The sequence below is a fragment of the Leopardus geoffroyi genome, chromosome D2 (genome assembly GCF_018350155.1).
Source record: "Leopardus geoffroyi isolate Oge1 chromosome D2, O.geoffroyi_Oge1_pat1.0, whole genome shotgun sequence".
NCBI classification, from domain to species: Eukaryota; Metazoa; Chordata; class Mammalia; order Carnivora; family Felidae; genus Leopardus; species Leopardus geoffroyi.
In genome coordinates this window covers 33215363-33234781 of record NC_059334.1, presented here as the reverse complement: position 1 = coordinate 33234781, position 19419 = coordinate 33215363, and the positions used below count along the sequence as shown (strand labels likewise).

Below are 19419 nucleotides of genomic sequence, written 5' to 3'. Positions count from 1 at the left end.
GAGTGGACGGAGCCTGATGACCTTGTTTTCTCCCCTCTCACGTTGTTCTTTTTCTGAATGTGTTGCTCGGCACAGGAGTCAGCCCCTTTATGCCCAGCCTCCCTAACGCCACTTGCCTAGAGACACGCAGACCAAGAAGAAACCATCTCTGCTGCTGTCCCCCATGCTCCCTTTCAGGGATTTCTTTCTGCTGACTTGCGCCTCCTGTCTGATATATAATACAGAGATCAAACACTTCTCTTCTGTTGCATTTTTTTGTTTGAGGGATAATTACAAATAATATCTGAGGGATGATTACCAAACTGAAAATAAGAGAGGTGACATATTTGAGTGACCGTGAAGAGGCCTTCTTCCGAGGGCAAGAATTTATCTGCAGAAATATTAGCTACATTCGTTCTGAAAAGCCACCTCCCGGGGGCCTGGAAGAGCCTCTGCTAGCCAGGAGCCACCAGCGGCAGTTTTGCCCTGCTGAGGCAGTAATATCTATGCCCTGAGGCAACGCCTTCTCTGGAATAGATTTTGTAGCCGAACGAACTCCCAGCTGCCCATCTCTGATGGTAATTCTACCTGCTGCTGTGGAACCAGGGCAGAGCGTGCTTTTGCGTGCAGGGTTGGTCCAGACTCTGCAGCCCTGGCAGCATGGCCTCCTCCCTCTTCCTTCCTTCTACCTCCACCCCGCATTTTTTTCCTGCTGCTTTTTAAAATTGAACAGCCCTGCAGGGAGGGGAAGTCCCTTGGCATTTTGAGTATTGAGGTGCTCAGCAGAACTGCCTGGCATCCTGTTTGTGTGTAGCTGTTTTAATTCACTCTCTAATAGGTCATTTGGCCTTACCAGCAGAGTCTTAAACTAAACTTGATAATCCTTATGTCAGCAGTGAGGCTCAGGCCAAACATCCAAAAGTGCAACCCTGAGTGATGATTTGAGGGAAGTTTTGAAGCCTGTATTCCCTGGCTGTGTCTGGCTGGCTTCTGCCTGGTGCCTCCTCGGGTCATGCTGTTAACATCCCTCATGCTCACTGTGGCTAAGACAGGCAGGTGGTCCGGGAGAGCCCAGTGAACGAAGGACTCTCACGTTCACGTTCACATTCCCATTCCGTGTAAGGAGCCCTTTGGGTCACTGGAGATGGGACTTGTGCTCTGGTGACGTGCCGGCTCTTGGTGCCCCTTTAACGGATGTGTGCAGAAGCAGGAGTGACGTGCCGATGGTAGAAGAGCTACTCCACTGATTCACAGCCTTCTTGCCGCGGTCCCGATGCAGGCACTGATGTTATCGGGACCTCCTCCCACAGACTGGCCTTCACCTTGCTCCCTGGGGCTGCGGTGTCCCAGGCCTTCTGGAAGTACATTATGTCCTCTCTGTATTGGCTATTATTAGCTATTATTATTGGCCCTCTCACCACTTGATTCACTGCAGTTTGTGGTTTCAGACATGAAAAGTGGCATTTTGGGCAGAGTTAGGGCTGTATTTGGAGATGATTCTAGGAAAATAAGTACCTGCCGGCCACTCTGTCTTTTATTCTGAAGTAGGTGTTCCTATTCCAGTCTGTTTATTCTGAAGGCAGTGTCCCTATTCCAGTCTTTAAAAATACTACAGCCCTGTGAGACCAGATGATGACTGCAGAGGCTGTAAGTTGTCACAGTTCCTACTAAACCTTTTCATTTTTTTCTTTAAAGGAAACTCTGCTCTTTGGTTCCTATGATGATGGATTAATGGTTATAGTCAGTGAGTGATGATCGTAATCAGAGCTCAAAATTCCATCTCATAATTGATCTTGCTGTAGTGCAGCACATCCTTGTAAAGCATTGTCACTGCTTAAAGATGGAGAAATTGGGGGAAAGAGTGGTTATGTGGTCATTGACAGGAAAGCATTAGTCCGCCCTAAGAACCATTTTGACCTCTCTCTCAATAGAAAAGTTTCTATCTCTGGTTTTCAGACCAATTTGTGTTTTGTCTGTGTGTAGAGGAACACGGCTTAGTATGAATAGGCTCAGTTGTGTTCTTTTGTGATATTTAGGAAGAATCCATAGGAGTACAGTCTTTATGAGTATTTTAAAAGTAGATGGGAGGCTTTTTTTTTTTGACCCCTGGATGCATTGGATCTCCGTTTTCCTTCTTGTCTCCTATCTCCCACATTTACTCGCTTCAGAAGTAATGTCGCATGTAGCCAGAAGAAAAATGTAAAGTACCGAAAGGCTTGAGAATTTGAATTGCATGCTACCTGGGCAGAGATCCAGAATCTTTTTTTTTTCCTTAGGTGAGGGGAATTTTAACAAAACTTTGAAATAAAGCTTATTTGTGGGAAAAAACCTTTATTTGTGATCCTAATTCTAAGTGAGATTAGTACTGTGACCTATGCAGAGCTGTGATATTCTTCAGACCTATTATATTTTCAGTCCGGTGTCCATTACTTTCTGTCTACTACCTAAAGCCTTCCTCTTGGACGTGCAGGCCAATTTCATGAAGAGCATTTCTGACATATACCGTTATTTGTTCTGTTGCTTTTCAGACAGGATCTGCCAGGGGCCGTGCTGATCGTTTTTCACATCATTTGTTTCTCATTCTTGGCCACAGAGCCACGTGAACACTTTCTTTGCAGTCTGATTCACACACGTAGCCCAAGGATGGCACTTCTCCACTTGGCATTCTTTGGCACAGATTTGTTATTCGAACCGTGGCCCTCAAAACACACTGGCTTGTGGGTGTGGCCTTCTACTGGCCCATGTTCTGGGTCTGGTCCTGGGGTCTCTTAAATTTATATCCCAGTGTTAGTGGTTCTGGCCTATCTGGTTCCTTTCTTTGAAATGGAGCTAATAAAGCTCAGCTCTGGTTTACATCACAGCAATTTTTTGAAGGGTTAATGAGCTGGGCTTATTGAGATACTTTTAGATCCTTAGAGGAAAGGTGTGATTTAACCACAGCAAGGCTTCATGCTGGGATTGCCTTCCTACAGAACCCCAAGTGCTTGTCAGACTATCTTCCATTCATGCTCATACCATCCTCCCTGCTAGGGAGGCAGGTGGGTAAGCATTGTTATTAAGTACAAAATAGTGTTATTACTGTTACTCTTATCTGAAAACGGGGTAATTGTAAAAAAGTAGAACTTGGTAAAACAGATTACGGAAGAAAAACACTGGGGAAAACCTCAGAGTATCATGCTCTTGACGTTGCTGTTTACTTTGGGTCTCAAAAGTCTGATTGCTATACATGAAAACAATAGGAAACATCCCTTCTTCTGGAGAAATGGGACCCGGCACATCCATCTACATACTTGCATTAACTGAACACCAGTACTTATTTTCTGTTGCACTACTTTCTTTATGTTCTAAGGGTTAGTTTAACTCACATCTACCAGGAATGAGTATACATTTCACAGGACTTCTATACGTTGGATCTTTATTTTGGACTTCAAAACTGAATTTCCTCACAGTGTAGTCATGTTGGACAGCATATAGTTCCCTGGGGCCTCTCAGCACAAGAATTGGATTTCCGTAAAAGAGAGATCTTTGGAGAGAGGAGGCCACTACTCTAAGATGGAAGAGAGGGAACAAGCCTCATTTGGGAAGCCAGTTGGGCAGAGGTCCCCAACAGATTTGTCATTGTGCTGTTGAGGATCGGCCATTCATTCAGTTCTGTGGCTTGAGGTCACAGATAGAAGGCCCCTTTCCACCCTCTTCCCACCTGTGTCAGAGACTTTTAGTCTCATCTTGCAGCCTAGTCACACATGGAGTTATTTCTGGTCTTTCGTGGTTTTGTCACAGGTCCTAGGAAGGGAGAAGTAGGAGGTCTGAAAGGAACGCAAGGAAAAATGACCACAGTTAGCCTTTAAATCTTGCTGTTTGTTTTCTTTCAGTGTATACCATGACATTACTAGAAATCAATAATTCTCTCTGTGTTCTCTCTAGGAAACAAACATGTACAAACTAAGAAATGATAGGCTTCACAGATCATGTGAACAGAGGAAAGCAGGATGGTTGGATTTTATCTGTCATGGAAGCCTTGGCTTTGACCTATTAAAAAAACAAAATTCAACTGAGTACATTTAAAGATCTGATTGACTTTATTAAATGATTCATGAATCCGGCAGCATTCCATCCTTGCAGATAAAAAGGAGCTCCAAGGAGACGTACAAAATGGAAGGCTTTTATTGGAAGAAGGGAGTTGGGTGCGAGAAAGCAGTTTCTAGCAAAGAATGGTTTGTTTCAGGCAAGGTCACCTTCCTTTAAGGTGAAGGCAGGGGTCTGTCAGGCAGATGACCTCGCCAGTACTTACCAGGTAATTCCAGATTGGTGAAAGGTCACATTCCTGGGAGAGGCTGAAACTGTAGTGAGGTTAGTTATTAAGTCTTTGCTGGCGTCGGGCTTAGCATAGGTGACTCCATTTGGGGCCTGCTTTTATTTATTTATTTTTTAACAGAGCAAAAATGTTGCATCTTGATAATCCACACTTCTGTCTTTACTTGGTGAAAGGAAAGGTTTGTTCACTTTTCTAAAGATACTGGGAGTATTCGGTGAAGGATAGCAGCTGCGTGCACAACAGTTTTCAAATGTTGTATTTATACTTACTTAGATTTACGTTTTTCTTCTTAAATTGTCCAGTTTGGTACTTATTAATTACAAGTAGTATCACGAATGTTTGAAGTCTTAAATTCTAATTTTATTTCCTTATCAAATATTTGTAGTTTTGTGTAGCTGTTTATCGTTATGTTCCTGTACAGCAGGCTTTTTTTTAAAATGCTGGCTTCCAGCACAACAGGGCTCTGTGTGAGTGTGTGTCAGAGATGTTTTCAGAAAGAAAGTGGCTTAGGTTTCAAAATTCCCAAGGGAGTTGTTATAAAACAAGAGTGAGGAGAAAAAACTCAGCATGATTTAAATACCTCAACATGATTCTTTTTTAATTTAAATTTTTCCTGTTAGGTCTTTTATTTCCCAAACAATAGACTGCTTTGCTCTTCCTGAACTACTTTAGGCTAGAGAGAATTTTTTTGAGTTTAAGCTCTTTCCTCTTTCCTGTCTCAGGTACCTAATTAAATAGAGCCACTTGTGCTTATGTTCATCCAGAATTCCAGTAGAATTCTTCCAGCTGAACTAGAGCAATCCCACAGCAGGTTCCGGATACAAAGGTGGCAAGGAAAGTAGGAGTAGCAGGTGAAAGAATGTGCTCATTTCAGTCACCTCAGCGTGACTGGCTGGGGTGCCCTCACTGGGGCTTGAGCTGGGGTGTTGGAAGGAGCACCACCCACAGAAAGGGGCTGGGGGTGCAGGGGTACAGGAGCCCAGGTTCCAGAAAGTTAGGCTGCCTAGGCTTACATCTCCATTTGCCTTTCTTTTTCTTTTCCAGCTTTATGAATCTCACTTTTGCACCCTTTATTGGCCATGTACCTGTGGGCAAGTTACTTAAGCCTTTTAAACTTCAAGTTCAGCTATAACATGGGAACTAATAATTAGTATCTGCTCCTTGGGGTTTTGAGGATCCAGTCAGATGGACTCATGAAGCCCAAAGCATAATGCCTGGCACACATACTTGCCCAGTAAGTTGGCCAGTAACAATCTTTATTTTATTAGTGTTGTCAATACATATGTACTGTTCACTCTGATTTTTTAATAGACATTTAATAATACCGGCATTGGTAACTTTGTTAAAAAAATCTCCTATTTTGGGGGCACCTGGGTGGCTCAGTTGGTTAAGCATCCAACTCTTTTTTTTTTTTTTTTTTTTAACTTTTTTTTTTTTTTTTTAATTTTTTCAACGTTTATTCATTTTTGGGACAGAGAGAGACAGAGCATGAACGGGGGAGGGGCAGAGAGAGAGGGAGACACAGAATCGGAAACAGGCTCCAGGCTCTGAGCCATCAGCCCAGAGCCTGATGCGGGGCTCGAACTCACGGACCGCGAGATCGTGACCTGGCTGAAGTCGGACGCCTAACCGACTGTGCCACCCAGGCGCCCCAAGCATCCAACTCTTGATCTCAGTTCAGATCTTGATCAGTTCAGGGTTATGAGTTCAAGCCCTGCGTTGGGCTCCGCATTGGGCCTGAAGCCTACTTTAAAAAAAAAAAAAAAAGAATCTCCTGTTACAATACATTTGAGTTCATAAAAATTTAAATGGACCTGGTAAAAACCACCATAAGGGAAGTCAAAAGACAAATGACAAAGGAAGGGGGGATATATTTGCAATTCATACCATAGACAAAAGGGTTTACTTCTCTACTATATAAAGAACTACTAGTCGGGGCGCCTGGGTGGCGCAGTCAGTTAAGCGTCCGACTTCAGCCAGGTCACGATCTCGCGGTCCGTGAGTTCGAGCCCCGCGTCGGGCTCTGGGCTGATGGCTCAGAGCCTGGAGCCTGTTTCCGATTCTGTGTCTCCCTCTCTCTCTGCCCCTCCCCCATTCATGCTCTGTCTCTCTCTGTCCCAAAAAATAAATAAACGTTGAAAAAAAAAAAAAAAAGAAGAACTACTAGTCACTAAAACAATAGACAGTTGTAAAGTTTTTTATGGTGATATGCTTCCATTTAACTGTGCTACAGATTTCATGTTGTGAATACATATATACTCCAAGCAAAACGGGAAAACTTAAGGTTGGAGCGGGGCTTGGGACACATGTTGCCAAAGAAACGGCCATGAGTGTGTAAACAGACCTGAAATTTTTGTCTTTCCCCATAAGATAGCTCCCTCTCAGAAATGCTCTGTTACTGTCCATGGTACCCTCATATTTACTTTGTCATCCAGGATTTTTCTTATCTCCTTTTCCTGACTCCCCCATCTCCAGAAAGTCACTGAGTCTTTTCTGTGTTTCATTCAGAGCAGAGTATCTCTGCTCCAGTCTTTCCAGTCATGCAACTACTAATCTCTGTCATGACTGAGCTGCTGCCCTGGTTTCCTTTACTTTGTCTTGTTCCCTCATCCATTCGGCACAGTATACCACACCCAGATCAATTTCCCTAAAACAGGGTTTCATGTTGGGCCACCAACCTGCTCAGAGACCTTCAGTGGCTCTCCACCATCTAGAATGGAGTCTGACTTCTGAACTGGACCCTCAGGGTCCCTTAGTCTTTCTCACTATGATTCTTCAGGGACCCTCCAAACACCTAACCTGGTCTGCTTGACCCTGCTGCCCATGCCCATTTCTGCCTTCATGCTAATCTCCTCCTTCTGTTTTCTGAGTCTTATACTTGCTGCAAGCCCCAGCTCAGTTCCCGTCTCCTCTAGATGGCTGTCTTAGGTGCCCAACCTCAGCGCCCATTGTTTTCTTGCCTTGATGCATTTACTGATTGCCTGTACCTCCCCTCTCACACTTAACCTTTGCCACCTTTGTCGTCTTCGGTAAACTTTTTCATTGAAGCAGGACATACTACAGAAAAGTACCTAGATCACAGAGTAAGTCAGTAACTTTTCGCGAGGTAGACACACCCGTGTCATCCATGTTTCTCTCTTCTGATTCACACCCTGTCTCCCTAACTAGATGGTAAGCACCTGGGAGACAGAACCAAATCGCATGCCTTTGCATAAAAATGCATCACATCAGGTACTCGGTGACATTTCAGATCAGGAATTGGAGCTAAGAAAGGGGTCTAGGCTTTGACAAATAAGAAATACATAGAAATTTAAAGGAGTACACGAAATTTCCATTACTAACTACAAATTCTTTCTTGACAACTAGTTAACAGTTGAGGCACGATTAGAGGGAATATAGCTTTGGCGAGTCCTGTTCAAGGATTCCTAGATGGTGACCTGTATGTAAATAAGACATTTAAATCTGTTGCCAACAAGGCCATGTCATACTTTCTCTTTTCAGACATAATGTTCACAGACATATGCAGCATGAGTTTTTGTTGTCATTGTCTCCAGCAAATATTTATTGATCACATGCATCCTACTAGGTGCGGTTCCAGTGTGTGGTGCCATTCAGCTGTGAATAACATAAAAGATCCTTCCTCTGTAGAGCTTATATTTTAATGAGTCACTAGAAATAGTTGACAGAACTGAAAGAAAGGCTTAAGACTAAAGATACAAGGACTAAACAATACGATAACTGACAAATTGTTACAAAATCCTCATCAACATACAGAGAGAAAAAGAACATGGAGATAGGAGAGGCTAAAGGAAGATTAGCACCACCCTAGGGGTTTCTGGGTAAGAAATCCATTTATGGTATTATCAAAAGGTATGAAAGAGGATGGCTACTCAGAAAGGTAAAACAAGTTCAGGGTTAGAGAGAACAGAGAGATGTCAAAACCATCTTAGGAAATACTCAATTTTCAAGAGCACCTTACAGTTTATAAGGAAGGTACTTTGACTTGTTCCTCTTACTGGATTTTTGCCCACTCTGATCTCGTACAGCGGGTGGTATCATCTACGCACAGTCATGCAGCTCCCGTGTGCCGGGTGTAAGTTTATGCTGACTGCAGCACTCTCCCAGGCTGCTCTTATCACCATATTTACTATTTACTTTAAACCTAAAGCATGAGGATCTCTCTGGCAGATCATGCCGTCTACGGGTTATCCACATAAGGGAAGGTAAAGTTACAGGGGTATCACTTGCCAGCTCCCAGCTGTGGCTCTGTCACTTAGAAACATAGGCAGAGGGAATGGAAGGTAGAGGACCCACCCATAGGCTGCTAATCCTTAAAAAGTAACTTGTTGAAAGTGTTATGAGTTCCCTTTTAGTTTAGTTTTGTCTTGTCTTTTATTGCCCCTTTGGTGATACCTTTTTAGCATGTAGAAGGCTTTGGTTTGCAAAGCTATAAATCTGCCAGTCTTGTCGACATGGCTTTCACTTCAAATTAATGTTCAGCAAAGGGATTAGCAGATAACCGTTTCGGGCTGTATTTCTTTACACAAAAGGGTGGATATGGTTTGAACAGGCTGCCAAAGCCAGGAAGAGAAGTTAATTGTATAAATCAATGCAGGCAAGAGCTGATCACCTTTCTGAAAGACAAGACAATGCAGCATACAACCTCTAAATAGATCTTTGGGGTCAAGTTGATGTCATGTCGAAGGATCAATATTTACGGGGCTTTATAAAGTTAGCCTTTAATGAACCCCAGGCATTTTGCTAGGTCATTAATTGCAGGAAGAGGAAAGGCAACAGCTATTGAAGTCCATGGCTGTGGAGCTTGTGTAAAAATAAGTGAAGAGACGGTCACTTGCTTATGTGCAAACGTCCCATCCTAGGTTCTCCCCAAGCATTGTTGGGTTTGTGTATTAAAAGACTTTCTTGAGATTTTACTGACATTTTAAGAAACGGCAACTCTTGTATCCTAACAGACGGCAGACCCTTTACACTTAAACAACGTTATCTAAGCAGTTAATTTTCCTAAGCAGGGATGAGTTCTGATTATCATTTTAGATTCTGCCTTATAATTGTGCTAATCACAAGGGCCGGTCCCTCTCAGAGTATGACTCATCCCTCTCTCTGATACCCTTGAAAGCTTTTAGAGTGAAGAATTGGGGCACCTGGCTGGTTCAGTTGCTAGAGGGTAGAGCATGTGACTCTTGATCTTGGGGTCATGAGTTCAAGCCCCAAGTTGGATATGGAGCCTACTCTAAAAAAATAAAATATTTTTTCAAAAAGTGAAGAATTATAATATAAACTTACTTTAGGATGCTAGCTTGAATCCAAGTCAGGTGGAAGGTTGTTGATAAATATTATCATTTTTGGGGTGCCTGGGTGGCTCAGTCAGTTGAGCGTCCGACTTCAGCTCAGGTCATGATCTCACGGTTCATGGGTTTGAGCCCCTGCGTTGGGCTCTGTGCTGACAGCTCGGAGCCTGGAGCCTGCTTCGGATTCTGTGTCTCCCTCTCTCTCTGCCCCTCCCCTGCTCACACTCTGTCTCTGTCTCTCAAAAGTAAATAAATTAAAAAAAAAATAAATAAATAAATGTAAAAAACAATTTTTTTTTTCAACGTTTATTTATTTTTGGGACAGAGAGAGACAGAGCATGAACGGGGGAGGGGCAGAGAGAGAGGGAGACACAGAATCCGAAACAGGCTCCAGGCTCTGAGCCGTCAGCCCAGAGCCTGACGCAGGGCTCGAACTCACGGACCGCGAGATCGTGACCTGGCTGAAGTCGGACGCTTAACCGACTGTGCCACCCAGGCGCCCCATTTTTTTAAAAATATATTATCGTTTGCACATGTAATATCATCCAGTAGAAGACTATTTGGTATATATAAGTGTTCTGTATTCCTCACGAGGTTGTCAGGATCACTCCTGGGTTAGGAACCTTATCTTCTATTTATTTTAGTCAGTGCTTCTACCAAATGTTGTTGACTAGTTGGAGGAAGGTACCGTATCAAATTTTCTCTTGACTGTCATAAGATCCCATCGAGGGTCCTGTCAAGTCAGGGCTGCTGAAAATCATAGAGACAGCTTTGTTGGGCCCTGGGAGTCAGGGTGTTTGTTATAAGTTCTTGGTCAGAGCTGCTCAGCAGATAAATTTTAAAATTGACTTTTCAGCTCTCTTCCCCTAGTGCATTTTGTTAGAGGAGGCTTTAAAATTCAGGGCACCTTGGTGGCTCAGTCAGTTAAGGGTCCAACTTCAGCTTATGATCTCACAGTTTGTGGGTTCAAGCCGCACATCTGGCTCAGTACTGACAGCTCAGAGCCTGGAACCTGCTTCAGATTCTGGGTCTCCCTCTCTCTCTGCCCCTCCCCTGCTCACACTATGTGTGTGTGTGTCTCTCTCTCTCTCTCTCTCTCTCAAAAATAAATATTGAAAAAAAAAATTTTTTTTTAATTCACCGGAGAGAAGAGCTACTGTTCTTTTCTCACTCCCACCCACATCCAGGATCGTTTTTCAGAATAAATACTGAAAAGAAAAAGCATGAGAGGTTTGTTGGGACTGTTGCAGTGTTTTTTACAAGAGAATCTGCTATTTGCTCTTTTCACCTGTAGTTTTCTTTGGACACTCATTCGGATTTGTATTCTCTCTTTTCAGCTCTTTGAGAACTTCTACTTTGGCACCCTGAAGCTCAATTCCATTCACATCTCTCAGAGGTTCACGGTAGACAGCTTTGGGAACTACGCCTCCTGTGGGCAAATTGACTTCTCTTGAGGAGGATCTTGGGAAGCGCCAAAAATTGAACATCCTCCCGAGGTGCCAGGGGAAAGAAGATCTTTGTTTTTATTGCCGATGAGGGATGTGGAAATTTGGATGGTGACTTTCCCGGGTGGTTCCCCACAACACAGCATGGTCTCTGATATAATACTTGTCCACAGTCAGCAAACTGCCGGTCAGCCCAGGTGGTTGTGGGCACAAGGGGAACTTGTGTCTGGAACCCTTGGCTTGTTCCTCTTTCACAGGGTCTACTTTCTTTCTGAAGCTCTTCTCTGGAAACGTACCTCTCAAGCCCACTGGAGCTAAGATTCGCATTATTTCTTATACACATACTGATTTTGCCCCAGCCGTTAAGCTCTTTCACATTAACACTTTAAAAGAGAGTTTTATTTTTTTATTTTTATTTTTTAATATATGAAATTTATTGTCAAATTGGTTTCCATACAACACCCAGTGCTCATCCCAAAAGATGCCCTCTTCACTACCCACCACTTACCCTCCCCACCCTCCCACCCCCCCCCCCATCAACCCTCAGTTTGTTCTCAGTTTTTAAGAGTCTCTTATGCTTTGGCTCTCTCCCACTCTAACCTTAAAAGAGAGTTTTAAAGACATGGTTTTATTACCATCTCCACGTAAATCGAATGTCTCCAGTTTTAACCAGGTTTGATTTTTACTTCCCTTTGTACTGTAACTTTTAATCACTACCCAGAATTCCTTTGTGGTAAAAAACACATGACATAAAGTTTACCATCTTAACCATTTCTTTGTAAGTATGTAGTTCAGTAGTAGTAAGTATATTCACGTTGTTGTGAAACATCTCCGGAACTTTCTCATCCTGCAAATCTGAAACTATACCCATTAAACAACTGTCCGTGTCCCCCTCCCCCAAGTCTCTGGCAGCCACCCTTCTGCTTTCTCTTTCTATGAGCTTGACTGCTTTAGATACCGCATATGAGTGGAATCATATGGTATTTGTCTTTTTGTGACTGGCTTATTTCACTTAGCATGACGTCCTCAAGGTTCATCCACGTTGTGTAGTGCATGTCAGAATTTCCTCCCTTTAAGAAAGGCCAAATAATATTTTGTTTTACGTGTACCCTGTGTTTTGTTTATCCATTCAGCCACCGATGGATGCTTGGGTTCCTTGACTGTCGTGAACAGTCCTCTGTGAACACGGCTGTACAGATACCTCTTCCTGATCCTGCTTTCAGTTCCTTTACTACTCAGTTTTATCTTCAGCAAAATAACATCACGTTTTTTTTTTTGATCTTTTACTTTGGTCTGTCCTTTTTCTTCTGAAGTTGGTACCCTTTTATGTTTGTTGGATTCCTGTTCCTTATCCTACCCCCCCACCCCCAGCCTTCCCAGGCCAGTGATGGAGTTGCAGTATCATAGCTCCTGTGTGTCAACTCCGCGGGGCAGCAGCAGTAGAAACAGCGATGGCATCAGCAGGGCCGTGCACGGTTCCACGGAGCAGAGTCAGCTGCGGAAGGACCGTCTCCCTTCCTTGCTCCAGCCTCGCTCTCACCTTCCTCTCCTCTTCACATTTCTTCTCCCTCCATGTCCCCTCTTTCTCTTTCCTTCATTCCTTACTCTTGATTCTTTCTGTTTGAAAAGTGTGATTCTGAACCCTGTGCATTAAGGCCACTGCCTAGTAAGGGCTGTGTAGAACACTCAGGTTTGCTTATCAGTGCGACTGCCCAGATCACTTGTGAATAAATGAATTTCCAGAGTTACTGTTTTTCTTTCACTCTTACACAGTTTTAGTTTGACTCCCTTAGTCAACGTATGTCGGGACACAGTGTTGCCATCACTTAGTTGCTGGCATAGCTGTTAACCGTTCCTCTAGAACTTACATGTTCGTGCCTGCAGGGTTGGTTTTTCCCCAAACACTTAGTAACATGAGATTTTATCTCGTTTACCTTCAGTGGTTGGATGGTGCGGTGTGCACGGTGCAACGAGTTCTCCCAGAGATTGTGCTGCATAGCAACGTTGACAGTGGAGTTTGGTGCCCTCACCTCATCTCCGCGCATCTCTCTTACGGCCTTCTTTCTGCCACCCACCACTGGGCAGCCTTGCCCAGGAAGTAAAGATGTCTTGTTTTGTTTTTAATGTTTTTTCATGTTTATTTATTTTTGAGAGAGAGAGAGATGAGTGAGTGCAAGTGGGGGAGGGACAGCAAGAGAGAGAGAGAGAGGGAAGGAGACAGGATCTGAAACAGGCTCCATGCTGATAGCAGAAAGCCGGATGCGGGTTCGAATTCAGGAACCATGAGGTCATGACCTGAGCTGAAGTCGGATACTTAACTGACTGAGCCCCCCAGATACCCCTAAAGAGGTCTTATTTTGGATGATTTTGGAGATTTATGACTTGTGTTTCTAGTAAATTTTTTTATCTTTGGAAAATGTAACTTTATATACCAAATCCTCAATTCTTTTTTTTTTTTAAGATTTTATTTTTTAAGTAATCCCTACACCCAATGTGAGGCACGAACTTACAACCCTGAGATGAAGAGCCACATGCCAAGCACCCCCAAATCCTAAATTCATAATAGAATCGGAACTTCTGTTATTTAAAATTTAGAGGCAACTGTGCATTTTAAGGACATATTGTATTATTAAGTAATTTTTCACAAGTAATTTACCTCTTTCAGTCTCCTCTCACGACTTTATGGTGGATTTTTCCAGAGGCTACGTGACGTAGTGACATCATCACTCTGATGGTTAATGGAGCGTGTGCTTATGTATTTTTGTATTTCCTAGAATCTTGTAAGTTGTAGAAATTCATAAGAATCTCTCAAGATTCAGGGTCCCCTCTCACCAAATTGTAATGCGGTTCGTATTGGAAGATCTGCTGTGTTTATAATCAAATCTCCTTAAATATTATCAGTTAGTATTTCATCCTGTATTGAAGTAGAGTTAAATTGCAGCTAACATCACTCCAGCCAGTTTTTGAGGCACTGACTTCACCGAGCTCCTCAAAGAGGAGGAGGGAAGACAATCCCACTGCAATTATTACACAAGATCTGTGCTGTTATATAAGGAATTTTGGCATGGAGAATAATTTTGATTTTTTTTGGAGGGGACACAGTTTGCCCCAGATGAACTCCTTACCCATGGTAGAAACATGATAAATGTTACTTATAGTGGTTATTTTTTTAAGTGAGCTCCAGAGTTTACTACATTGGACATTGATGAGAATCCAGCTTCATAAAGACACAAAGTTTGCTTCAGGTTCGCTTTTGTGTTGTGCTCTTTTCCTGGAGCTGACAGGAATCCGATGGCACCAGAGGTATATTGAGTTGAGAAACACCTTTCAAATTCTTTTAAAAAAATTTTATTTTATTTAAAAAAAAAAAATTTTTTTTAACGTTTATTTATTTTTGAGACGGAGAGAGACAGAACATGAACAGGGGAGGGTCAGAGAGAGGGAGACACAGAATCTGACAGGCTCCAGGCTCTGAGCTGTCAGCACAGAGCCCGACGCGGGGCTCAAACTCACGGGCCGCGAGATCATGACCTGAGCTGAAGTCGGCCGCTCAACCGACTGAGCCACCCAGGCGCCCCCCTCAAAAAATTTTTTTAATATTTATTTATTTTTGAGACAGAGACAGAGCATGAACGGGGGAGGGTCAGAGAGAGGGAGACACAGAATCTGAAGCAGGCTCCAGGCTCTGAGCTGTCAGCACAGAGCCCGACGCGGGGCTTGAACTCACGGACCATGAGATCATGACCTGAGCCAAAGTCGGAAGCTTAACCGACTGAGCCACCCAGGCGCCCCTCAAATTCTATCTTAATGCCTATAGGGAACATGGATATCAAAGCCCCAGGATGCTATAGCTGTTGTGGCTGTTTTATTAATAGCTTTTTGGTTGTTAATAACAAAATTTTTAAATTTTTTTTCAATGTTTATTTAGTTTTGAGAGACAGAGCGTGAGTAGGGAAGGGGCAGAGAGAGAGAGGGAGACACAGAATCCAAAGCAGGCTCCAGGCTCCAAGCACAGAACCGACATGCGGCCTGAACCCACCAACTGCGAGATCATGACCTGAGCTGAAGTCAGAGGCTTAACCAACTGAGCTACCCAGGCACCCCTAATAAAATGTTTTTTAAACAAAAGATAAAATAAATTCACTTTGTGAAAAATAATCTAGTTGTACATTCATGCTTTATGTTTTTTTCAATATGCATTTTATACTTCAGTTTAAATGTTGTTTTAAAAACAAATTTCATCCTCCAGAGGTTAGTCCTCCCTATGCATTTAAGCACATATCATATATCATACTGTTAGTTTTTCACAAATAATAAATAATATTCATGGAATGCTCACATTTGTCATTTATTTGTGTATAAGCTCATTTAATCTTTACAACAGCCCACTTAAATTGGTATTATTCATTACCCTCATTTTACAAACTGAGGCTTCACAAGGTTAAGAAATTTGCCTGAGGTCATAACAAGCTTATACCACCAATTCTTAAAATGTGATCCGTGGACCCCCTGTGAGTCCCTGAGAACCTTTTAGGGCTGTATGTGGTCCACACTATCTTCTTAAAAATACTAAGGTATTATTTGCCTTTTTCACTCATTCTCTCATGAGTGTACAGTGGAGTTTTCCAGAGGCTATGGGACATGGTGACATCATCACTGATGGTTAATGGAATATGTGCTTGTATATTTTGTGTTTTCTAGAGTTTTGTAAAGTTGGCAGGTTTACATTATGTTTTTAGACTTTAACTCCTTTTGCTCTCAGTACTTCTGTACTCCAGCTACCTGTTTTCAGTTTTATCTGCTGTTACGGACTGAATTACATGCCTGAGAATTTATATGTTGAAGCCCTAACCCCTCAGTAGCTCAGAATTGCAACTGTGTTTGGGGACAGGGCCTTTAAAGAGGTGATTAAGTAAAAATGAGGCTGAGGCTTTTAGGGTGAGCCCTAATCCAGTCTGACTGATGTCCTTATAAGAAGAGGAACTTTGGACACACAAAGAAACATCAGATCCCTGGCCTCCAAGGTCCACCCCCTGGGTCTGTCTTCAAAAAGGGTTGGCAATGACATCACCAAGGCAACCGGTGATTGCAAGGGTCTGAGGATTACAGTGAAACTGACCTTCTAGCGCAGGCCCCAATTGAGGTAGTTCCTTCTGCCTTGCCCTGATCCAGGGGCTGCAATGCTGATGGCTGCTAACTTCCTGACATGAACAGTGATGTGGAGAAATGTCCAGTTAAGAACTAGAAAAGAAAGTATTTCAATAAAGGATTGTTTGACAACCAATGGAAAAAAAAAATCTGCACGCACAGAGGAAAGATCATGTGTGACACAGCAAGAAGGCAGCTAGCTATCTGCAAGCCAGGAAGAAAGACCTCAGGACAAACCAAGCCTACCAACACCTTCATGTTGGACTTCTACTCTCCAGAACTTTGAGAAAATGCATTTCTATTGTTTAAGCCACCCAGTTTGTGGTATTTTGTTATGGCAGTCCTAACAAACTAATATGCCTGTGCTTTTTTTTTTTAAGTTTATTTATTTATTTTGAGAGAGAGCATGAGTGGAGGAGGGGCAAAAAGAGAGAAAGGAAGAGAGAGAATCCTATGCAGGCTCCACACTCCTAAGTGTGGAGCCTGATGTGGGGCTTGAACTCCCGAACCATGAGATTGTGACCTGAGCTGAAATTAAGTTGGACACCTAACTGACTGAGCCCCCCAGGCACCCCAGTAATATGCTGATTATAACGCAGGAACTAATCTGTGTGTCTTGAGCCAGACATTAAAGAAACTTGCAAAAATGTAAGTGCCCTCTTCTAGATTTTTTTTGGGGGGGAATATAGTTGTGTTTCACAAAATACGTTATTTTGTTAATATGTAATGGGTTCATTACTCTTCTTTTTAAATAAGCATTTTTTTCCCTGATTCTCAGGGGTTTCTTTAAAGATCTGATTCTTTTTAAAGAGCAGTTTTAAGTTCACAGCAAAATTTAGAGGCAGGCTTAGTTTTATTTTCAAGTACAATAGATGATATCTATATCTATATATCTTACATAAACCAAAGTTACATAAACCAAAGTTCTATTGAGGATTCCTCAATACACTTTTAGTGTAAAGGACTCCTGAGACCAAAAAGTTTGAGAACTGCTATACTACACTATACTTCTTCCAAATAGGATCATATTACACATGAGCTTCTGTAACAAGCTCTTCTCATCCGGCAATATATAGTGGGACATTAGTTGTCAATACAGGTTACATTATTATTATTAATTATTTTGTTATTTTAGAGCAAGCGCAGAGGGAGGGAGAGAGAGAATCCCAAGCAGGCTCCATGCTCATCACAGAGCCCGACAAGGGGCTTGATCCCACAACCCTGGGATCATGACCCCAGCTGAAATCAAGAGTGGGGCGCTCAACCGACTAAGCTACCCAGGCGCCCCCTACCTATATTATTTATAATGTCTGTGCACTAGTCCATTGTGTGTATGTATTATACTTTTAACTAGTTGGTCCCTGAGTAATGGACAATGAGTTGGTTTCCAGGTATGGCTATTATAAACAATTCTGGATTGAATATCTTTATGCATTTTTTTAATGCTTGTGAAGTCATCCAGAAATGAGATTAAATGGTTTTAAAGATGTGGTTAGATTTAAATTTCTTATTTGGAAATGAGGGTTCTTCCATTTTGTATTGCTAAATATTAAATACAAACAGAAAAATGCATAAAACATACGTACCATTTAACAAATACACCCAGCAGCTTTGGGGCCCACTGGTCTGAAAAGGCTGACCTGCTAGTAATTCTCTCATACTTTGGGAAAAACTTTTCTTCTTTATAAATTTCAACTGTCCATTTTCTACAGCTCTTTTACCTGTCATCTGGAAAATTGGATTCTCTCTTCTAAATTAGCTTTCCTATTATTAGCTTAACTAACAGTTCTGGACTCCTGTGGGTTTGCTTTCAGGGCAAATCAACTGACCCAGCTTGAAGGTGTGGCCCAAGACCAGTTTCTCTGGAGGAGCTGCCCAGGAGTGTGGGAAACATTTTGACCTTCAAAAGTCTGGAAACATGTATTGTCTTACTGATGGGCATCTTGTCAGTGCCTTTCCAAACTCTTTATCAGGCAACTTTGGTAATTCTAGAAGATCAGGGACTTCATGAGATAGTACTGGAAAGGGAGAGCTATATCTAGAATCTACTGCCTCAGTGCCTTGGTGGTCCACACTTAGCTTTGCTAGAAGACTAGGATTGAGATGATGCGGGGAAATGGCAAGTTTTAGCACATCTTCAGAACTATGGTACATCAGAGCCTTCTCTTCCCAACCTGAGAGAAGAACTAACATTTTGTAAATGCCCACTGTGCTCAAGCACTTAATATGTGATTTTGCATGAGTTTCACAGCAATCTTCTGAGATCTTCTGCAATCTGTAATAGAAACGAGATTAGGGAATTTGCCCAATAACACAGCTAACAAGCGGGATCACCCCCAGTCTGACAACAGACTGTGTTCTTCCACTATACCATGCTGCTATAAAACCCGGCCAGGTAGCTTTATTTACTGGGAGATGAAGAGATCAATGGCCAGGGCCTCACTGCAGCACCACCTCTAAATCCAACCGCAAAGCAAAAAGAAAACACGGAAAAGGAGCTATTGTTTTCTGTTTTCCCAAAGGGATCCCAACCCAAGCCATTGATGCGATCAGAATTCCCAGGCAGGCCAGATTCAGGGTGACTACGAACCGTATTACCTGTGTTTTTTTTCCTACCGATTAAGATCATGTGTTTCATGCCTTTGTTTTTTTTGTTTTGTTTTGTTTTGTTTCTTTTTTTTTTTAAAATATCACAGCAGCCAAGTCTTTTTATAAAAACACAATCTAGGGCTTGGGTCCCAAAAGTTCCTTATGTTTTGTCCTGTCAGATTCTCTGTTTCCTCTTCAATTTATCTGTAATGTAAGCCTCACCCCATTTCTGCTCTGATCCTGGGACTGCCCAGCCTCCAGCCTTTCCAACTGGTATGTCAACACATTTCTACAGGTAATGATAAGGGTCACAATATTAACAAAAACCTGAACACCTCAAAACCAGCCTCCCCCCGCAACCCCCTTCCCCAGTGGCTTATTAAAATCAACTTGAAGTCAAAACCATGAACAAATGTGCCTTTTCCAAATTTGCAGCCTCAAGGCAGATGAAATGGTCAAACGTGTTTGCCTTTTAGGGTTGCCCTAGGAAGAGCTAACAAAAGGGGTGACGGCCCTTAAACAGCTGCTTGGGGAGAAGGACATCTGCCTCTTTTACCAGCCATTCAGTGCTCAGGCCTTGCCTTGAAAAGAGCACACGGGGCTGGGAAGCAATAGTTCTGGGGCAGCCAGTTGT

The 19419-nt window shown here is 42.6% G+C and overlaps 1 protein-coding gene across 9 annotated transcripts in view; it reads left to right on the top strand.

Moving 5' to 3' along the window:
• Nucleotides 1-15386, top strand: part of ASCC1 (activating signal cointegrator 1 complex subunit 1) — a 107234-nt gene extending 91848 nt beyond the window's left edge. For 4 of the 9 annotated variants that reach the window (XM_045437694.1, XM_045437699.1, XM_045437692.1 and 1 more), the window contains exon 10: nt 3904-4638. In XM_045437694.1, the coding sequence (XP_045293650.1) occupies nt 3904-4044 (141 nt within the window). In that variant the 3' untranslated portion in view covers nt 4045-4638. Of the gene's footprint in view, nt 1-3903; nt 4639-10940 lie in introns of those variants that run through there. The other 5 variants (XM_045437696.1, XM_045437695.1, XM_045437700.1 and 2 more) reach the window with 5 other exon arrangements.
• Nucleotides 15387-19419: the final 4033 nt, after the last annotated feature.